General features: G+C 39.6%; 1 protein-coding gene and 1 pseudogene across 1 annotated transcript; both read right to left on the bottom strand.

The window, feature by feature from the left end:
- Positions 1-4122: 4122 nt before the first annotated feature.
- Positions 4123-6188, bottom strand: LOC149114097 (collagen triple helix repeat-containing protein 1-like; annotated as a pseudogene).
- Positions 6189-14011: 7823 nt separating this feature from the next.
- LOC149114096 (collagen triple helix repeat-containing protein 1-like) lies at positions 14012-17917 on the bottom strand. Its single transcript, XM_089286711.1, has 2 exons — positions 17546-17917; positions 14012-14850 (listed from the first exon to the last, which is right to left on the bottom strand). The coding sequence occupies exons 1-2, from the start codon at positions 17867-17869 to the stop codon at positions 14491-14493; spliced, it is 684 nt and encodes a 227-aa protein (XP_089142837.1). The 5' UTR covers positions 17870-17917; the 3' UTR covers positions 14012-14490.
- Between the last annotated feature and the right edge of the window lie 4307 nt (positions 17918-22224).

Below are 22224 nucleotides of genomic sequence, written 5' to 3'. Positions count from 1 at the left end.
AAGATTTTACACGGGACATTAAGTTTGTTCTAAAGTTAGCGTTAACACAACCCGCTTGTGCGGAGAGGTCCAGCGAGTCCCTCCTGTTGAAGGTTTTAATATACAGTTAATCTCTGGTCCCGAGGGAACAGTTAGTTTTGTTTTCCCAAGAATCTCGATGTTTCCCTCGACCTAGTTTCAGGAAACACCGAGATTCTCGGGAAAATAAAACTAATTGTTTCCCAAGGAACTAGTGATTAGGGGATTTTTGTATAGCTGGAGTTTACAGTAAAGTTTTCAGGGAAGGGGAAGTCAAAGTAGTTAGTGTGAGAGTGGGCGGCAATTGCTCAATTGTTGCCCGCCGGGCAACATTTAGATTTAGATTTAGCCATTGCCACGTGACCATAAATCAACCGATGGGAGCGCGCGTTAGATACAACTAAATTCCCGCTATATAACGATGGCTTTTATTCTTGGAAGCTCTGCCGTTTGCAACAATTTCTACTGCTGCTACTGATTAATACGTGCTCGAGGATAACCAGCTAAATACCTAAATTAACTGTAGCGGAATCTCCCTGGCTTAACTTAAAACAAAGACCAGACACCGGAAAGGGACGAAAACAAGCACGTGATGATGAGCCGATGAAAGCGATGGGAAAGACAATTCTTAAATGAAATCTAGTCATATGTAAATTTTCGTGAAGGTTTAAACCGAACTTAGCAAGACTGCCGAAACAAGGTTTTGGTGAAAACAATTGTTTAAAGTCGGAGAATCGAGAAAAAAGGAACAACAAAACATAACTGTGAGCTGACCTTGACTGTCGGACAGCCATGAAGGATCACGAGACTAACACAAGACAAACTAAAATTAACAGTTAAGTAATAAACAAATTTAGCTTCTCAACGAGTCATACACGTGTAAACGATTGTACCTCGTGAAAATTTATTGAGGTACATACAGTATGGTTTCCCCTTAGTAAATTACCCAGAGCCTTACTTACCATTATACGATACGTACCTGGGAAATACAAAAAGGTAAATATTTCTGGTTAGATAAGTCTTTCGGATGATTAAAATACAAGAATGACGGAAAGATATCTACGCCTTGCTAACTCGTCGTCACACGTTTGCGCCGACGCCGCCGATTAGCTTCAATCATGGTGGGTACGAAGGATGACAAAAGATGTGTTTTCAGATCACTTCTCTTCAGGCTTACAATCTTTATGATTTGCAAAAATGTACACTTATCGATGAACAATCACAACTTTCGACGCATACTGCTAAAGTTCGCTATTCCCAACCATGATGTCGAAAAGAAGCCGTATTCAGCGATCTTCTACACACGCATCGTGCGCCTGAAGAAAGATTAATTAGCCCATCATGTACCGCACGTGGATTGTCCAAAGCTCGCCTTCTCGTCTCGTCTTGGTTGGGGAAATAATGATTGTACTCAGTCGGCCCGCGCTCTTAAAATTTACCCAGATAAACATCGTTGACATGTAAAAAAGATGATTTTTCCAGAGCAAAGCCTTCTCTTTCCCTTGCTGAGAAAGCTTCCTGTAACACGGGTATTTTGAGACCCAGTTTCCTCTGATAAATTCACCAATGACAAGTCACGTTTAGTACAGTGTACACACAGAGCGTGATCTGGTAATGAACGTAACTTTTTGTCAAGCGGAATGCACGTGTATAATGATAATAATGTTTTCATCTTCTTATTCGGTTGATAATTGACTAAAGAAACCATTATCTGACTGAAACTAATTGCCACCGTTACAGTATTTAAGTATGAAGAAGCTAAGCATAAACATGTCTCGATTGCTTGCGAAACTAATTAATCTGGAAAGTTCACCGCCTTGAATTTCCTAGGTACGTGTCACTTCACTTACGTTGGTGAAAGAAACCTGCGGTTAGACCGTGCCTTGTGATGACCCTGGCTCTATAAAATACGACCAGCACATTGGCTCCGACAAAAGCTTACATAATTTCTATCTAAAATCCGCATTAATACGAACACCTGGTTATATCCAACCGAGGCCGCCAGGACTACATTTTGGACATCAAACCTTAAATTTCATTATTAAGTTACCTTGTTAATACTAGCACTCGAATAACAGATTGAGTGGAAAGCAAAACGTAAATAGAAACTAAAAATAATAGTCCTCTGTGACAATAAAATAGGACTGTTGTGTTTAGTAAACTGATAGTAGTAATCAATGGAAGAGTCACAATTAAATTATATATAGCTGCCATGACATCACTGAATTAATTATTATTTTTGTTATTATTTTTGAACCAATCTTGTTGTTGCGATTAGGTTTTTTTGGCGGGGGTGGGGGCGGGGGCTCAGTATTCGTATTTATTGACACAAAAGTACTGTATATTCTTTATTCTTACGTGACCTGACCAGAGAAACAAAGCTTTCAAACACGAACATGCGAGCTAGACAGAGAAGTACAGCAGGAGACGTTACAAGGCAATTGCTAAAAAGGATGAGTACTTTTTTGCAAGTCATGGATGCTTGATTTCCCACACCTCTCCCTTGTTGTAAATGTGAAAGTTGTTCTATCATCATTGATGCGGGGGCAAGTAAGACATCGGTGTTCGCAGTTTCATCGGAAAGTGCCATAAGCTCTTTTAAAAGTAAACTTAAGTCATTTTATTTTACTAGACTTTCAAATGTTTTTGATGGTGACAATTTTCGTTCTTTTAAATTAATTTGTCCTAAGTGTCGCCGTGTTAATATTTTCTTTGTCTGTACTTGCTAAGTTGATTAGTATATTTTAGATTGTATTTGTGTTATTTAGATTATTTGATTTGTAGTTTAGTCGGGTCAGGGAAGGGTTTTTTCGAGATATTTTTTAGGGGGTTGGGTGTGGGTGTATTAACCAAATAGGGGACTTATGTCCTATTGTTAAGCACCTGTACTTGTACGAATCCAAAAATATATAAATATGTAAATAAATATTAAATAAATAAATAAATGAGGTTGATTGAGTGGAGCGTTTGACGGATTCCTGAGTTTTTCCGAGAACCCACAGGTCACGAAGGTTTGGTGAACGTGGGTGAGCGACAACAGATTTTTCTCTGTGGATTTTATATAAGCGGTCTGTGGAATAGAGAATGTATTGTTTCTTGGCAGTATTATGTGGGTGTTGGGTGAGGCTGTGTTAGAGGTGATGGTGAATGGGACTCTGCCAGATTTATTTCATGGTTGTGTTCTTTTAAAACATCCCATTTTTAAGAATTAGTTGCGCTCTTGAGATTTGCTTTTTAACGAAATGTTTCCATATTATTTCGTAGTTCTGTTGATATGCTGCGTTCGAGTCATTTTTTTAACTTTTAGTTTTTCTTGATATCGTTTGACTATGTTATTGTGGTTGTAAAAAAAAAAACAATAGTCAGTCAGGTTTGACACGAAACAGTTTTCTACTACAGACGCCATTGTTAGGAACGAAACAAATTTTCAAACCAAAGTGAAAGCTGCACGAGCCTGGAGATAAGTACTGAGAGGATTATTTTCCTTATTGAAAAGTGTTTACCGGAGTAAACATGACTGCGAGGTCATTGAATTCTCTTCTTAAGGACTGGGCCTTCCTTAATGCTCTTTCTATCGTACTTTACATAATTTCACCGATAAGCCATTAACAGCATCACATTTGTAAGCGGTAAAATATTTTACTTTTTAATTTGGTAATAGTTTTTATTTGTTTCATTACGTTCCTAGTCCTGCCAACAAATGGAAATCATAACATGGAAATTATCTTTTGTAGCAGTAACATGAAACATTGGGAACAAAAACACTCTTGAAGCATCTGTGCAAATTCCATCTTTTATGTTAGCCAGGCATACTGAGAGAAGCACTTTTGATGTAGCCTGCCATTTAACTGACAAACCTATTGCTAAATGATTGTTTTTCTTTGGATCTATTCTTATGGTTTTAGTTACAAGTTCTAAGAAATAAAGTTAGGTTCTCATCATACATTTAGTTAGTTGAGTGCATACCAGAAATTCACCTTCGAAATTTTCTACTTTATGTTTATGTTAAATTCAACCATATTTGTAGCCTTACTTTAACGCATTTCATGGCTAAACAGTTTCATTAGAAGTACACAAAAATGTCAGCTACCATTTTACTAACTTAATAAGCATAAGTTAAACCAGAGATAATCTCGATAATGAGAACTGATTAATTAGGACTGAGGCCTAGACACTTCCTCGATCATTATCCGGGACACCGAATTCCATCCTGTTTCCGCGTTACCCAAAGTATAGCTAGGACACTTTCCTACCCATAATTCCACTCTAACCGTGCCCTGTGGGATGTTTTCACAATATCCCTCAAATGATCGATGATGAAACAGATTGGGATTTCAAGACGACCAACTGTTGTACACAACAGCTTCGATTGTCATTGGTCCACTGCACTCGTTACCATTAAACTTGAAGAACCACCGGTTACACATTCCAGAACCAATGACTCTCGTATTTCCCTGGAATGAGACTTTGATTGCTGTATCAGACTGCAACTTACTAAACGAGCAGTCCTGGAACAAACGGAAATAAAATAAACTTAAGTCAGTCTTCATATCAATAAATTATATCACGTTGACTGCATTTGTATCATTAACTGGGATTAACTAGACATGGGTCATAAGTTGTCGGCTGCGCGGGAGAAAGTTTCAAGCGTGGTGCAAGGGGCTACTTTCAAAAAATCTAGAGGAGTAAGTCATTCTGGGTGAGTTTTTTGGGAGTACTGGCCTCTTAAAAAGCGTTCGGTTATCAGTGAAGAGCATTCCGTTACACTAAAATGTCAACAGCAAGACCACCGTCACTATATCGTTATGGTGTTATATTTTACCAGGAGCCATAATCGGGGACGGAGACCGTAAGCGCGCGCCATTCCTAGTATTGGGGTTGTCCCCATGATATCGGACAAAAATTCTATTTTTAGAACAAATTGCGCCATCGCCTGAGGCACACGCGCGTACATGCTGCGAGGATTTTTGCTCACGTCGCGTGGGGGAAATGGCGTCCGAAATTCCCGAAATTTTTTATGTTTTTGGCCCACGCGAGAGCCCCTGACATGTGGGTGGATCCACGCGGATATATCACGTCAAGATGGCGCAATTTGTTCTAAAAATAGAAAAATTGTCCCATATCATAGGTGCGCCTGGATCGCAAGACTTACGGTCTCCGTCCCCGATTATGGCTCCTGATTTTACACAAGGTTTAGATTACGTTCACTCCTATTTTACAGTGCTTATTTTATGTATCCAAAAGAAAGAGACAGAACTTAGCAGGCAATAGTTGTGACACCTCCGTGGAATCACGAAAAAATAGCGCCTCCAAAATCTGTGTCTTTTATCTCAAAAACAAAAAAAGTAGGTTTATCAAATGCGATGAAATCTCCTCAAAAGGGACATTCAATACTGTTTCCGAAGTGTATTTACATGGACTTCGACTTAATTTTGGACTGGAATAGTATATCTATTATGATAGTATGAAGGTTCTGAGTTTTCGACGATTCACCCTGACGTAGTATGTGGACTTCGCAACAAAGATTCTTATGTCACACCTGTCTTGCTGAATACTGATAAAAGAATAAATAAGAATGCATGCTCAGTATTCGAGTACCCACGTCGCCATTCCACTTGTAATTATCAAAAAGATGTGATATCACTTTCGTCACCATGATGTACAACCAGTTGACAAAATACTCCGGTTAATAACAGCATATATGTACTCAACCTTTGGATAATAAACTTCTGATTTCCAGTCACATAAATCCTTGTCGAATTCTGAATCTGAAGTTTAACTTACATTTGGTGACAAAAGTATTTTCAGTTTACCAGTAACCATTGGCGATCAGAACATTTCTCTCTTACCTTGATTTTACCGCTATCTCGACTATCATCAGCTTTCCACACACATTGTTTCCAATTGCTTTGTGGCACTGCACTTGACGGACTTGTCACGCTTTCTCCTTTCTCTCCCTTATCGCCTTTTATTCCTTGATCACCCACAGTTCCGCGCGCTCCTTTTATTCCCATTATTCCTGGCGGTCCGCTCTTTCCACGAGGTCCTTCATTTCCTTTCCCTCCCTTTTGTCCCAGCATTCCTTGCGATCCCTTGCCACCAGTCTGTCCTTTAACTCCATCTATTCCCTGCGGCCCTTGGGGCCTCGGAATACCAGGCATTCCCGGCATACCATTGGATCCTGGAATACCCGCAAATCAATGGGAGGATGTGGATTTCTAAGAAGAAAGCAACAAATGCATTCATTGGACTAAGAAACACAGTGTGAAACTTAACACGAGAACAAAATGTTTCTTATGTCGATAAATATCGTGGCATGAAAAACAATCTGTGTTTTTGTCTCTTACTGTATTAGCGAATCAGTTACTTGTTATTACAGTACTGTTAGTGTCAGCGTGTCTGTTAGTGGACTTGCGACCTTGCGGATCTGCTTGGACAGGATGAAATCCTGTCAATTTAGAGGCAAAAGTCACGTTCTTGATATCTATGTGTTAATCAGGTCAAATAGTTCCTCTAATTCTTACATAATAATGATGTTTGTTTGTTTGTGAAGCTGGGAGTAGCACGGACATCATTAAAATTCCTTGAGAGAATTTACTTTGACTTAGGAAGCAAACATTCTTATATCGCTTTGCCTAACTTATCTGAGAGCTCAGCCTCGATTTGAACTAAAAACTTTAGCCTTTTTGCTTCAATCCGAAACTGAGCTGATAGAAATGAGAAATACTGTGATTTTCGTTTAAAAAGGCAATTGATATTCAACTTTGTACCTCACATAACTCCTTGGTATCGCCGGTATTTTTTTTGTTGAGGGCTGGTAGTGGTTTCAAGTGAGTGCCCTATTCCACACGGCACTAACAAAGCAGCAAAATACACAAACTTTGCCATGCTTCGGGAGATAAAAATATCAACAATTTATAACAGTAAGAACTTCACGTCTGTGTGGTATCAACTCGTTTCGTAACTGGTTTTGTGAAGGTATGTGCTCAGCCTTTAAGACGCTTCTCTTCTAATGTCATGAAATGTAATTTAATGTCAGTCAGGGTAGATAAGTCGTTACTTTTTAAAACAGAGGTTATAACCCGGTAAGGAGATTTTAATCAAGGTAAGACGTAAGGAAACCTCTAATAACATAACCGTCAGCAGGCTTAGTCTTAAGCTAACATTTGCTGTCAACACGCATGCGGAGTTACCTCCTGTCTCCTTCTTTCGGAGAGACTTTGAGTACTCCGTAATTCAAAAGTAACAGTAAAAGAAGAGTAGTTTAGATTTTATCCTTTTTCCTACATAGCGAGGTTGCATCATTTTACCATTATTTTAAGCGGGTAGTGGGCATGAATGGGCACTTATTTCAAATGGAAGGTGTGTAAAATGATATTGAGAATCAGGAATCTTCGTGCAGTTGCTTTTTCCGATAACCAAATGAACAGTTAACCAATTTCTTAATTTTCTAACTTAGTTGATATGATCTCTTGTTCTTGTCTCTGCGACAGGATAAAGAAGACTCGGAGAGGGCTATCTTTAAAACGAGAAACGGGGAACCGGGAACCGGGAACCGGGGAATGAGAATGGGGAACGGGGAATGGGGAATCTTTAAAATGGGGAATCTTTAAAAGCGGGAATCTTTAAAACGGGGAATCTTTAAAAGCGGGAATCTTTAAAACGGGGAATCTTTAAAAGCGGGAATCTTTAAAAGCGGGAATCTTTAAAATGGGGAGTATTTAATAGCGTTAATCTTTACTGAAAAGTGAACGAGAATCTCTCAGTTTCCCACCGGAAGCTATTTATTCTGTCACATGTATCAACTCAACAGGTACAGAGGCAGTTGTGGAATTTATTCTTTGTAATTATATTGCACGCTATTAAAGCACATCGGTTTAGCGGGATAGTGGAGCGGTTCAAATCTCGAGTCTCACTCTTTGAGATCCGCTAGACCGACCAAAGAATCGAACCGCCCATATTTATCTTAACTCCGGACTGTGACGTTTTTAAATTGAGTTTCGCAGCGATGGATATTTGTCGTAGCCTTATCATGTGCTAATGGAAGGACTTACGACTTAACGACAAATACATGGCAGGGAAACCACGTTTTTGGTTGTTTAATCGATAAATCAACAGTCCCCTAAATCTGGTTTTCACATGACGTCGCTAAAATTCAAACTACAAAACTATTAATCATCCTGAGATTTTACTTTCATGATGTGTAAGAGCAGCTGAAAACTAATATTCATACAAATTTTCGCTCCAAGTGGGTTCTTGGTTTTGTAATAGACTACGCTTGAATTTCTAAGCTTTTGCGTGACGCGGCATTTACATAACGGGCAAGAAAGCTGTCATGTTCAGTGGTTAAAAGAGTGACTTATTTCGGGGAATTTGGCTATCTGAACAGTTCATGTATTAGAAAAGTATCATTTTTAAAACGTTTTTGAGTTCCTGAAGAGATAAATTCACGCTTTTGTAGCAAAACTCAGTGGCAGATGTTTCTGTTGGTTTCTGGCCGCCATCCGGATGGGCGCCAGTATGGCGTCTCCATCAAAATCTGCATAAATTTGGGTAAAAAAAATCTCTGCATATCTTGCGTAAGAAACATTGCTGTGACCTGAATCTTGGCGAAAATCTTTACATATTTACCTTCTTTCTCTTCAAGATTCTGCACTTTATCATTTGAACTGTTTTGATTTTTATTTTGATTTATTTTGAACGGCGTGACACTGAAAACCAGCAAAAAAGTAATTCGATGCTCGATGCCCGAACGATGAGGCGGCGAATTTCGCGTATAATCCGTCATTGTGTGCTTAATGATACCTCTTTCTACGCGATGCAGTCATGCAAAGACCATTTTAAAGTGCCCATTGCATTCACTTTAAAGAAGAAAGAATCGGTCGCTTTGAAGGTCTTCCACAGTTTAAGTGGAATGATCTCGGCGAACAAGATGTGATAGGGGAAGGGTCGTTTGGAGCCGTTTTTATCACAAAAACGAGGAACAAGAACGGAAAGTCGAAACAGTGGTTGACAAGAAATCACCCGCTTTTAAAGATTCCCGCTTAAAAAAGATTCCCCATTTTAAAGATTCCCGCTTTTAAAGATTCCCCATTTTAAAGATTCCCGCTTGTAAAGATTCCCCGTTTTAAAGATTCCCGCTTTTAAAGATTCCCCGTTTTAAAGATTCCCGCTTTTAAAGATTCCCCGTTTTAAAGATTCCCGCTTTTAAAGATTCCCGCTTTTAAATATTCCCGCTTTTAAATATTCCCCATTTTAAAGATTCCCGCTTTTAAAGATTCCCCATTTTAAAGATTCCCCGTTCCCCGTTCCCCGTTCTCCGTTCCCCGTTCTCCGTTCCCCGTTCCCCGTTCCCCGTTCCCCGTTCCCCGTTCCCCGTTCCCCGTTCCCCGTTCCCCGTTCCCCGTTCTCCGTTCCCCGTTCCCCGTTCCCATTCCCATTCCCATTCCCATTCCCCGATTTCCCGTTCCTCGTTTTAAAGATAGCCACTCGGAGAGTGATGGAGTGATGGAATGATGGAGAACAGCCAAAACGTCTTACAGAGAGTATATCAAGTAAGGGTCGTAAGAACTAATTGAAAATAGATGTTCTGGGATATAATGTCAGTTGAAAGAAACCAAGTGAGATTAAATTGTTCACTATGGTTAAAATTTCTTCTCTGTCAGAAGTCAATTATTTCTCAAAGTAGTTTTCAAACAGTCTTACCACGTCTTGTGTCTTGAACTGAATTCCAAAGATAAAGTAGAGAACTAAGAAATACACAAAAGCATTGCAATGTTTATTTTCAGCAGTGATAAGAACTTTGTTAAGAGACAACTAGCAGTGGAAAGCTTTGATATTACCGTAACGACGAAATTCACAATGGATGGTTTGAACCATAATGTTTATATTTTCTCTGAGCATGCATCAGATATATATTCCAGCATTTAAATGTAAAGAACAGATTCTTTGATCATGAATTTAATGAACACATCAATCAACTTGGTAAATGCACCGCTAGTGTAGAGTAAAAGCATTGCCAGATGTTCTATCTTAGGGCTGTTATCTCTGAGAAAACAACAAATTGGAAATATACCAAAACGCATACGTTGAGATTAAAATGGAACGAAAGGGTTAAGGTGGCCGAACAAAGTTTTCAAGAGCCTATGCCTAATTCACCATTACTTTTAAGCTATTTATGCTTTGGCGCCCGTTTTTTGCAAGAGTCAAGGTTAATCACAGAAAAGTTTATTCTCGCATTTTGGCTAAGGTGTGTGCTGTTGCCATGGCAACGGGGCTGGTTAAAAACAAGGCTTAAAAAATGGTTTTTGTTTATTTAAAAAAAATCCAGTCGTTAGATTTTTTTCATCATTTGCCCACTACGAATTGACATTGAATCCCTTCTGTCAACACTGTTCTAATAAAATTTTGACATAGGCGACTTTCGTAATTCGCCGTAAATCGTTTTCACTGCGTGTTCTGTATTATTAGAAATTCCCTATGTCAAAATTCAAATTTTTTGCGATAGATCATTCACGTGCTTTCTGAACTATTTTTTTGCCAAATTTCTTGAAATTCTAACTACTGGATCGTCAGAAGTCGGCAAGTTTCTGCAAAAGCAATCGGTCTCAATTTTTCGAACAACTGCGCATGCGCTGCATTTAACTGGGTTCTTTCGGTAACAAAGAAAAAGCCGAGAATTGCTGGGTTCTTTGCGTCGTTACCTTTTCTAACATATCTTTGTAATAAAAGACTAAAGCCACCAATACCGCACTGCGTTCAATAATAGAGAAAAATAGCACAGATAGTGCGGGTATTGAGTAAATAAAATGACCGGTCTATTGACGGCATGTTTGTTTTTGCAATCCCTGTGCGCGCGCTCAATTGCACAAGCAAAAGCGCGCGCGAAAGCTGTGTTCGGCCACCTTAAAGGTGACAGCTATCGTTGAACACACGTATTCCGAAATTTACTAAAACACGAACATGCTATCTAACGACACGTCTCCGGGGAGGGGGGTACTCTCTTATATGGGCTATATAGGTATGTGCGGCCCCAAAGGGTCTGGTTTTTCAGCTGTTTTGGTCATAAATCGGGTATCGATTTTAGCTGATTTTGGCCATTTTGGTCATAAATAGGGTCTGGTTTTGCACTCTAGCCTCGATATAGGTATGTTTTTAAAAAGAAGCCACTTTTTCGTCATTATCGAAAAGAAATTCCACAAAAGCCCTCCACAATTTATGTTTACAGCAATTTAACATTGGTGTGAACAAGGGAACTTGTTATAACGCGGGTCTGAAACAGGGTTTTGATTTAAGAGTTAGGTCATAAATAGGGTTTCGAATTTTTGGTCAGGTCATAAATAGGATAGGGAATATCGCGAATTTTGGTCATAAATAGGGTAAGGGTTTTGGGAAGCGGGCCGTACAACCCTACCCTATTTTTCTGGGAGTACCCCCCCCCCCTTGGGGACACGTCCCATCTAACTTAAACAAGAAGATCTTTTAGATCTTACAACCGCGCTTTTAAAATTTAACTGTTTGCTTAGGACTACCATCGGAACGCAGGGCACATTTTAAAGCAGTCATTGATGATTGTTTTCTTACTGTAGACATCACATCACTTGATCAACACAAACTGCATTATTGCACCATCAGTGGTAGCCGTTGACAAATCTCCGATGACCTAATGGTCTTAATCTAGAACTTTCTTCGGGATACGTATGGGACATGAACGATATGAACGACACGATAATAACACTGTTAACAACAGCTTTCTTTCTTTAAAGTCATGATTAAATTTAATTGGTGTTTTCCACGAGTAAAGGGCTGGCAAAGTAGTCACTAAGTCATATAATTTAATAATGAAACTCTATCCCGACCGATGTATCGATTTTGGTCACTCCAGTGGCTACAGATTGAAAACGTGACAGAAAATTGGCGTTACTTTCGATTCCCACCAAATTTGGACAGTGGAAAGATCTCATCATTAGCCAATTACAGGCCATTTTTCAGCTCTTTTCGTCACATCCTCCCCCCTCGGGAGAATTTTGTCAAGTTAGCTAATTTAGTATGCAAGCCACCGTAATGGTGGTCGCTGTCGGCGAAATGTTTATTTGCTCAAAATTGGGGCAGAAACAGAAACAGATAGTAATATGGGACCAGTTGGTGGCTTCTAAGGCTGAATTTATCCAGAAGTAAGCTGTATTTTCGTTTTGGTGCCGAAAGCCAAGCGGTGAAATATTATCGCCTTGTTCTGCTGTCTTGTTCTGTTTTTTCTCTTGGTCTTTTTTGTAGCCCGCCGAGGCCATTCTTTCATCTAACTGAGTTGAAAAAAGTTCGAAAAAGATGTTCCCATTCAAGTTTAAGCTCTCAGGCGATAATTCTGGATTTTTTTGGCCGAAACGTCGGCTTTGTTATGTTCGTATGTTTCGGTTGCTATGGTCGACCGTGGCTTCCTTTGTTAGGTCAAGTCTGGGGAGTGAGGTCACAAAAAAAATTCTAATTAATTCTGGTTTTGTTCGATTTCGCTGAAATTTTAACACGATAAAGCTGGATTGTTAAGGAATAGATTTACCTTGTGCTGATGTGTGGTAGCTATTAACGCTAAAGTGATATATCGCTTCGAAGTCAGGGTTTTGAAGAGATTGTTTTGCAACGTGTGGGTTCGGCGTGATTTTGTAATCTGAGATTTAAAGTTTAATGCGTCTCGCATTTACATAGACGCACTTGATATTCGACGCATTGTGCGTCGGAGACACACTATTCGTCTTCTTAGGTAAATGCGGCCGAGACCAAAAACGAGTCTTTTTCATTAATGATAATGATGATGACTTATATTATACATCGCTTTTTGCTAAGGAATCAAGGACACTTTACGTTGGTCAGAGGAGTCCCTTTTTACCTAGTTAGCCTAGGAAGACTGAGTCTTCTAGAGTGACCGCTTTAATGTCGAGAAAGTTCTATATCTACATTTCATTTAGTCGCGTGCTTTAAAAGAGGATTCAGAGCAATATGGTTTCCCCTTCGTACGATGATCCAGGGCTTTGATTACTGTAATTAAAGTTTATCATGCGTACCTGGGTAAGCCTCTCGGGTGATTAATAAACAGGAATGATGAAGAGATATTTTTGCGTTGCTTCTTCGTCGTGTTTGGTTGTTGCAAAATGAGTTTTTAGGGACCGATCGTTTACAATTTCAAAACAAGCCTTTTATAACACAGAAACGGCAGTCTAACAGATTTTATAACTGAATCCAGTAAATAAAGGAAAATTTCTCGCAGGCGGTTCTTGAAGCGAGAGTAGGAATAGAGGCAGAAACATTTCCTCGAGCAGGGAACAAATATTGCGTGGATTAATTAGTCCACAGATGATCAGATGATCAGTAATCACAGCCCCAGTCCCGTTTTCGCTGCAGCCCGCGGCAGCCTGGTCGCTCAGCCATCCAGCAAGTCAAAATGGCATCCTTTGAATCAAGAGATTGTGAGAAGTTCCAGCCGATGAATATGAATGAAGAAATGCGAAGAAATGGGAACGACAGTATGCTAAGGAGAGAATTATGGCCTTGTCAGGGCGGGGGACATTTTTAAATAAGAATTAAGAAAACGGTATAATTTTTATCCGAAAATATTTGGTGGTTCAGTTTTGAAACACTTCACTTTTTTGACAACTACCCCCCACCCCCGGACGTAATAAGCGATTGGTCCCTTAAAGCTAAATTTTTTGAGCGAGATTTATAATTATGATAATTCGCCGTCTAGGACTGAATCTTTAAGAGTGTGTCTAACGTAGAGACGTCGATAGTGTTTATGTTTTCACGTCAAACAGACCGCTACCTGCCGTCACGAGAAGCTATCAGTCTATTGTTCTCAGATTTGATTGGTTATTTTTCTTCTAGGTGGCCCGATTGAAATAGTCGCACTGTAATACGATTAAATTAAGTTTCAAATGCAGTATTGTTTGTTAATGCTATTTTTATAGACACAGTACTGTAAGTTACAAACTGTTACAGATAAATCTTAAGCAATACCTATTTTATTATTTCTTTTCTTATTACATATCCTAGTCCTATCAATAGCGGAAAAATCAACCATATGGAAATTTATTTTTGAGTAATTACTGACACGGTAACACGGAACATTGAGAAGAAACACTCTTTAGTCATCAGTGCAACTGCAATCTGTAGAGTAGCCATCACACCGAGCTGTTAGAACATGTCTTTGACTTGAATCTATTCTAATGTATTACACGCAAGTACTATGTAATAAAAGGCTTTCCAATCATTAATGAAATAAAGTGCACATGCAACGTAGATTACGTTTCGGGAATTTTCCTGATTTTCTATTTTTAGAAAATGTTTATGCTAGACTGATCACATTTATGGCCTTATTTCTACCAACTCGTACGGCTAAATCAGTTTCACTAAAAGCACACAAAAATACCAGTTCTCACTACAATACCTTTTAAAGCGATGATCTCGATAATGAGACCTGATTAATTAGGACTGGGGCCTAGACACTTCCTCAATCATTATCCGGGACACTGAATGCCATCCAGTGTAAGCGTCCCCCAAAGAAGAGCCACTAGGGCAAGATCCTACCCATAACTCCACTCTAACTGTGCCCTGTGGGATGTTTTCACAGTATCCCTCAAATGATCGATGATGAAGCAGCTCGGGACTCCCAGATGGCCAACTGTTGTACACAGCAGCTTCGATTGTCATTGGTCCACTGCATTCGTTACCATTAAACTTGAAGAACCACCGGTTACACTTACTAGAAGAACCATAGACTCTCATATTTCCCTGGAATGAGACTTTGATCGCTGTACCAGACTGCAACTTATTGAACGGACAGTCCTGGAATAAACGAAAGTAAAACAAGTCAGAACTCATATCAAAAACTTTTATCACATTTTGGCTTAATTTGTATCCTTAACTGGGATTACCTGAACACCGATCATCAGTTCTTTGCTCCGTGGGAGAAAGTGTCGAGCGTGGTGTTAGCCACACAAGCGCGAGGGGTGAGGCCCCGAGACGATAAAGTGAGCCTGTTCTGATCTCTACAAAGTTTTCATTTCCGCCCCGGAAACCGCAGAAAAATAAGCCAACTAACTTTCACCGGAGGTATGAACTTTGGCAGCTCAGATTTTTTCTCGGGAAAATTGTAAATCTCTTTCATAACAACATTCAGGCGTAATATCCGTTGCTGATAAAGTTTTGCCGAAGAAAAACCGTCAAAGTTTACTTCTAGCGAGGACAAACACTTGATTCCAAGTGATCTGGTCCTTGATAATGCTTGTAAACGGGCAAACGCCTTCGTGTTGTTTCGTTGCCCGCTTACCATCTGGTATGTTTGCAATACATTGTGTCTAGAATGTTTGTAAATTCAGTGGCGGATCTAGGGGAGGGGCCCGGGGACCCGCACCCCCCCCCCCCCACCCTTTCTCCCTATTTGGGGTGAAAAAAAAAAATCACAGAAGGAATAAAAGCCGGCAGGGCAAGGAAAGGAACCGTAGAATCCTTGCCCAGAGCGCACCATGATCCGAGAGATCTTGAATTACTCTGTTTGGAATAGAAACGCAAAATCCGTTTTCGGATTTAAGAATCCGATCTTGGATTTTCTTAAAGGAACGCACCCTAAGTTTGATCGAATGACAGATAACGATCTGCAACTGAAGTTGAACAAGCGATGAGTAGATTATAGCCTGCGGTAAATTAAATTGCACTGGACAAAATATTTTCCAGGAAAAGCATTTGGACGGTTGGCGACACTTAGAACTCAATTTCAGATCACTTGTTTTAAATATTTCTTGAGACAATAAAGTTTTGACCAGTTACCCTGCAAGACAGCGCGTCGCCAAATGTTTTTTAAATTTGTGTTTTTATTTGTTTACATAGCTCGAATTTTCCATCTTCCAGTACAATCCGTTACACTAAAATATCAACAGCAAGACCACAGTCACTATGATTATGTTGTTTTATTTTACACAAGGTGTAGATTGCATTGCCTCAAACTATTTTACAGTGATCATATTAGAGAGGTTAAGCATGACGTTTACGGCAAACGGCAAACGGCAAAAATGAAACTTTTGTCGTCTCTCTTCAGCTGTGTGTACAGTAGAGTGAAATTATTTGTATTTGCAATGAATAGTAGGAGACGTTATTCCATTTTTGAGTGCTTTATTTACGGATTAGAAGAGAAGAACTGAAAATCAGAAGTTGCCTTTGCCGTTTGCCGTCTGCCGTTAACGTCATGCTTAACCTCTTTAATATGTATCAGGAGCCATAATCGGGGACGGAGACTAGTATTGGGACTGTCCCTGTGATATTTTACCACAATTGCTGCTAATCTCGCAATTTGATTGGCTAATTTGCCGTTGTCGATAAGAGTCCATACCACGCTGCTCGCGTCAATGTGTCGTGCAATGCATTTTCAGCTCGCGCTTTGAAAAACAAAATCTTTGACGTTGATGTTGTGGTAAAAACCATATCGAAATGTGGTTTAGCGTGGTCTGTACTCTTATCGACAACGAGTACGCGTCATTACTCTTTTCCTAAACATTTTTTCTTATTGTTTCTGCATGTTGAGCGAGTTTGCAAACGTTTTTGAAAAGAAAGTCTGACGCGTGCAAGTAGCCTATTTGCATAGTGCAGCGCGTGCACTTTCAAGTCCGAGTCGGTGTACGTTTTCAATTGTCAACATTCCACACTCAACTAAATAATAGAAGGAGCCAACAAAATTTAATAGTGAAGAATTTTTCCCCGCTGAATGCACACAGAAAATGATATTTGAGTTATGAGCCCCCCAAAAGAGTTAAATCGATGATCTAGGACCAGATACAAGTTGGACGATCTCGCCACTGATCTATTGACCCATATTCTGTAAGGTGGTATTATCGTGGCGCACCCATTGCGTACTCGCATCCGGCGTGCTTGGTCACGTGTTATAAAGCTTACTCTTGCTTGAATTTTCGTGTCGCCATATTTGAACACCAAATAGCTGAACTAGAGAAGGTGATGTAGACGTTTTTTATCATGTCGTATTGTTTACCTGTTTAAATCGAAACAGTCGGTAAGGGTTTTGTGCGTGTTATTTTTGACCTATCGGTTCTATTTATCACTGATTCTCAGGCTTTTGGTTTATTATTGTAGAAAACCTGGGCTTCGAGTTAACTTTGGACTGGAATTGTGTATCTAGTATGATAGTATGAAGTTTCTGAGTTTTCGACGATTCTTCCTTACGTAGTATGTGGACGTAACAAAGATTCTTATGTCAAACTTGTCTTGCTAAGTAACGATAAAAGAATAAATGAGAATGGATGCTCAGTACTCCAATACGCAACTCACAATTCCACTTCTCATTATCTTAAAGATGTAACATCAGTTTCGTCACCATGATATGAAATCAGCTGAAAAAACACTTCGGTTAATAACAGCATGATTCTCTCTCATATAAATCGTTGTCGAATTCTGAATCTGAATTTTAACTTACATTAGGTGATAAAAGTAATTTTGCCCATAACCATTGGCAATCCGAACATTTCACTCTTACCTTGATCTTACCGCTATCTCGACCATCATTCAGATTTTTCCACACACATTGTTTCCAGTTGGTTTGTGGCACTGCACTAGAAGGACTTATCACGCTTTCTCCTTTATCTCCCTTATCGCCTTTTATTCCTTGATCGCCCACAGTTCCGCGCGCTCCTTTTATTCCCATCATTCCTGGCGGTCCGCTCTTTCTACGAGGCCCTTCATTCCCTTTCTCTCCCTTTTGTCCCAGCATTCCTTGCGATCCCTTGTCACCAGTCTGTCCTTTAACTCCATCTCTTCCCGACGGTCCTTGTGGCCCCGGAATACCAGGCATTCCTGGCATACCATTGGATCCTGGAATACCCGGAAATCCATGGGTAGATATGGATTTCTAAGAAGAAAGCAACAAATGCATTCATTGGACTAAGAAACACAGTGTGAAACTTGATCAACACGAGAACAAAATGATTCTTATGTCGATAGATATAGTGGCATGAAAGACAATCTGTATTTTTGTATCTTTCTGTATTAGCGAATCAGTTACTTGTTATTACAGTACTGTTAGCGGCAGCGTGTCTGTTAGTGGCCTTGTGATCTTGTGGGTCTGCTTTGACAAGAAAAAATCCTGTCAATTTTGAGACAATAGTCAGGTTCTTGATATCTATTTCTTAATCAGGTCAAATAAGTTCCTCTAATTCTTACATAACAATGTTTGTTTGTTTGTGAAGCAGGCTCTTACTGGGAGCAACATGGACATCATTAACATTCCTTGAGAGAATTTACTATGACTTAGAAAACAAACATTCTTATATCCCTTTGTCTAACTTATCTGAGAGTTCAACCTCGATTTGGGACTAGAAACTTAAGCCTTTTTACTTCAATGCGAGCTGAGCTGATAGAAATGAGAAATACTGTAAATCATACAAACTAACTTTACATCTCATCCTTAACAGATTGATTTTCGTTAAATGAGGCAATTGATATTCAACTTTGTACCTCACATAAGTCCTTGGTATCGCCAGTATTTTGTTGTTGAGGGCTGGTAGTGGTTTCCAGTGAGTCCCCTGTTCAACAAACCACCAACAAAGCAGCAAAATACACAAACTGTGCCATGCTTGAAGAATTAAAACGATCAACACTTTATTACAGTAGAACTTCACGTCTGTGTGGTATGACCTTGTTTCGTAACTGGTTTCGTGGTGGTATGTGCTCAGTCTTAAAGACGCTTCCGTTAATAACATGGAATGTAATTTAACGCTAGTGAGCCCAGTTACTATTTTAGGGCTGTTATCTCTGAGAAAACAACAAACTGGAAAAATACCAAAGCACGTACTTTGAGATCAAAAAGTAACGAGAGGATTAAAGGTGATAGCAATAGTTGAACACGCCCATTCCAGAATGTATATTCAACGGCACGTCCCGTTTAACTCAAATAAAGCAAGTCCTTGTGTATGGGTTCAACTATACATTGATGTTTGGATTAATATGAGCTTTCGCCAACGAAGCAGTCGCTTGCTTTCCGAGAGAGTTCGGGAGGAGCCTGGAATCTTGGAGCGAGAGAAGCTCTGGAAACGAAAATGAGTGACAAACAGAACAAAACAGAGACCCGAGAAAAGAGGAGAACGCTTCAACCCCTACCCCGCTACCCTCAAGTTTTCTTCTCCGACTCGTGCGCCAATTGATCTTTCACAAGCTAGTCATGCTACTGTTACGAAAACTACCAGTTTCCGCGCAACACGTAATACATGCGATCATATATATACTAGATAATTTTTTCCGTGGGTCGTTGAGAACAAAAAGAATCCCTCGTCATTAGTTATAACGATAAGAATTTCTTTTACGTATCGCAGTTTCTTAAAGAACCAAACGCGTTTTTACCTTGGAAAAAGCGAAATCGTAAATGGGAAATTGAGTTTGTTCGATAGTTAATGGACGAACAACCCACTTGCGACCACTTGCGAAAAGAGGTACTGAGACTCTGTTGTGTTGAGGGCTTTATTGGCTTTTCTTCGTTGAAGCTCTGCCGTTTACCACAACTTCTACTTTCTGATTCTGCTGAATACCAGCTGCTCGAAGGTTTCCCGATAAATACCTAAACTACACACATGTTTGAAGGGATTACCGGCCGTGCGGGCCAAACAGATCTCTCTGGCTTAACGTACTTGGGCAATGACTAGACACACCAAAGGGACGAAAACAAATGAATCAGATGATGAGCCAACAAAAATGATGGTAAAAGATATTTCTTATACGAAATCTAGCTATACTTTAAACTTTCGTGGAGGTTTAAATCAAGGTCAGTAAGACTGCCGAAACAAGGTTATCGTAAGAGCAATTGTTTACACCGAAAGAATCTGAGACAAAACGAACAACAAAACTAAGTACAAGGCTAAAACATATCGATGTCGAGTGACCTTGACTGTTGGACAGCCATGGATGATCACGAGGCTAACACAAGACAAACTAAAATTAACAGTCAAGTAATGAACAAATTTAGTTCCTCAACGAGTTATTCACGTGAAACCGATTTTACCTCGTGAAAGTTTATTGAGGTAAATGAACAGTTTGGTTTTCCGGTAACAAAATTATCCGGGTTTTATTTACCGTTATTGGAGTTTACGATACACACCTTGGAATACAAAAGGGTAAATATTTCTGGTTGAGTAAGGCCCCGTCCACACTATGCTGGTAAAATTTGAAAAGGAAGCTTTATTTCTACGGCTAGACCTATATCGTTCACACTAATCGGTCACGAAAACGGGGCTGTTCGAAAACGCTCTTCAAACCGGAGGAATTTAAAAACGCTTGCTTTGCGTTTCAGTTTTTTTTATTTTTCAACGGAGGCTAGTGAGTAACACAAAGGAACACTTGCTGTTGTTGTAACTTTTCGTTTATTTGTTCCGACTCGTTTCGTCTCTAGCTGAAGCTTCTTCACGGAATAATCACAACTAACATTGAACAGCATATATAGCACATTTAGCGTGCCTTAGTTTAACTTGCCATGAAAGATGGAAGTGAATAATTACTGAAACATGCTGGAAACGGACGTTCCAAGGAACGCCTAAATGCATATGTTATTGCCTAAGTTATATTTTGGGGGCCATACGGTTAGTGCTTATCGTAAAGATTATATTTTGAAAACGGAGGTTTTCGAAAACGCTGACGATCCCTAACCCTAAAGTGAAATCAGGCTTTTCTGCCGCCGCTGATTGTTTTCAAATTTCTCCTGCGTAGTGTCGACGGAAAAAATTTGACACTGATTTGATGCGTTTTCGGAGTTAAAACTCCGTTTTCAAATTTCTCCAGCGTAGTATGAACGGGCCTAAGTCTCTCGGATGATTAATAAACAAGATTGACGGAGAGATATCTGCGATTTGCTAATTTGTTGTTATAACTTCGCCCCGACGTTTAGCTTCAATCATGGTGACTAAGAAGGATGATAAAGGTGGCGCTTTGCCATAATGTACAGGCCACGTATCAATCAGTTGACATCCAATAAAAAATCAAAATTTTCGACGCATACTTTGAAAGTTGACCACTCTCAGCCTATTTTTTAAAAAAGTTATGTTCACCGATCTTACACACACGCACGGTGCGCCTGAAGATCATGCACCGCACGTGGATTGTCCAAAACTCGACTTCTCATTGGTCGGTTTATCTGGCAAAACTAGACGCCACTACAACACATCAAGGGTCTTGGTTGGGGAAATAATGATCGCATTCAGTCGCCGCGCGCCTAACCATTTAAATTTATTCAGATATAAATCAGTTACATGTAAAATGAATGACATGTCCGGGGCAAAACCTTCTATTTCCCTGTCTAAAATAGGTCCCTGTAACACGACTTTTTTAAAACCTGGTTTCCTCAGATAAACCCACCAGTAGCAAAGACAAGTTTTGGACAGTGTCCGCACAGAGCGTGATCTGGTAATGAACTTTTTGTCAGGCGCAATGCACGTGTATAATGATAATAACATTTTCAGCTTCTTCTTACCAGTCGGTTGATAATTGACTAAAGAAAACATTACAAAACGGAAACTAAATGGCACCGTTACAATATTTACAAAATAAGGTAGCTAAGCATAAACATCTCTCGATCCCTCGAAAAAATTCTGGAAGCTAGAAAATTCATTGCCTTGAAATTCCTCGCTACGTGTAACCTTACTTTTCTAGGAAAATTGAAACCCTGGATGATTTTACCAGGAGGAAATTATATTTGCCGATAGTGGTGTAACCACAACTGATTGAAAAATAAAAAAAAAAGATTAATTTAAAAATAGAAAACAAACTGACAAATGGAATTAGGAATTCTTAGCGCAGTGCAACTGAAATCTGTCAAGTAATGTATACCGAGGGAAGTGGGTACTAATGAAACGTAACATATGACTGCACAAGTATTAAAAATTTAATCCACTTGTTTTCCTAGAAGTTTCCTAGAAGGAACGCAATACAGGAAGAATATATTAAACACGATTGACTCATCAGATGTCTGAAATTTGATGTGTTGACCCAAAACAAGAGCTATTTCCTTGTGATGTTCGTACAAGGAAAAGATCGTGCAAGATGAAAAAATCATGCAAGATGGTTCACGATGGTTGTTAAGCGACCTTCACACGGCAAACTAAAGTTGGCAAACTCGTGTTGACAAACTCAAGTTGGTGTGTGTGAACGGTACAAAAACAGTCCACAAACAAGTTG

This window comes from Orbicella faveolata, unplaced genomic scaffold (genome assembly GCF_042242905.1).
Source record: "Orbicella faveolata isolate gen_17 unplaced genomic scaffold, um_ofav_v1 contig_14, whole genome shotgun sequence".
Taxonomy (NCBI): domain Eukaryota; kingdom Metazoa; phylum Cnidaria; class Anthozoa; order Scleractinia; family Merulinidae; genus Orbicella; species Orbicella faveolata.
The sequence above is the reverse complement of the archived record's forward strand: the minus strand, read 5'-3'. Positions and strand labels throughout refer to the sequence as shown.

Bases quoted from the DNA above. Each gene is read 5' to 3' on its own strand.
- LOC149114096 (XM_089286711.1), bottom strand. From the start codon at position 17,869: ATGCCAGGAATGCCTGGTATTCCGGGGCCACAAGGACCGTCGGGAAGA. The intron at 14,851-17,545 runs GTAAGAGTGAAA...CGTTTATTCCAG, and splicing joins GAGATAGCGGTAAGATCAAG to GACTGTCCGTTCAATAAGTT.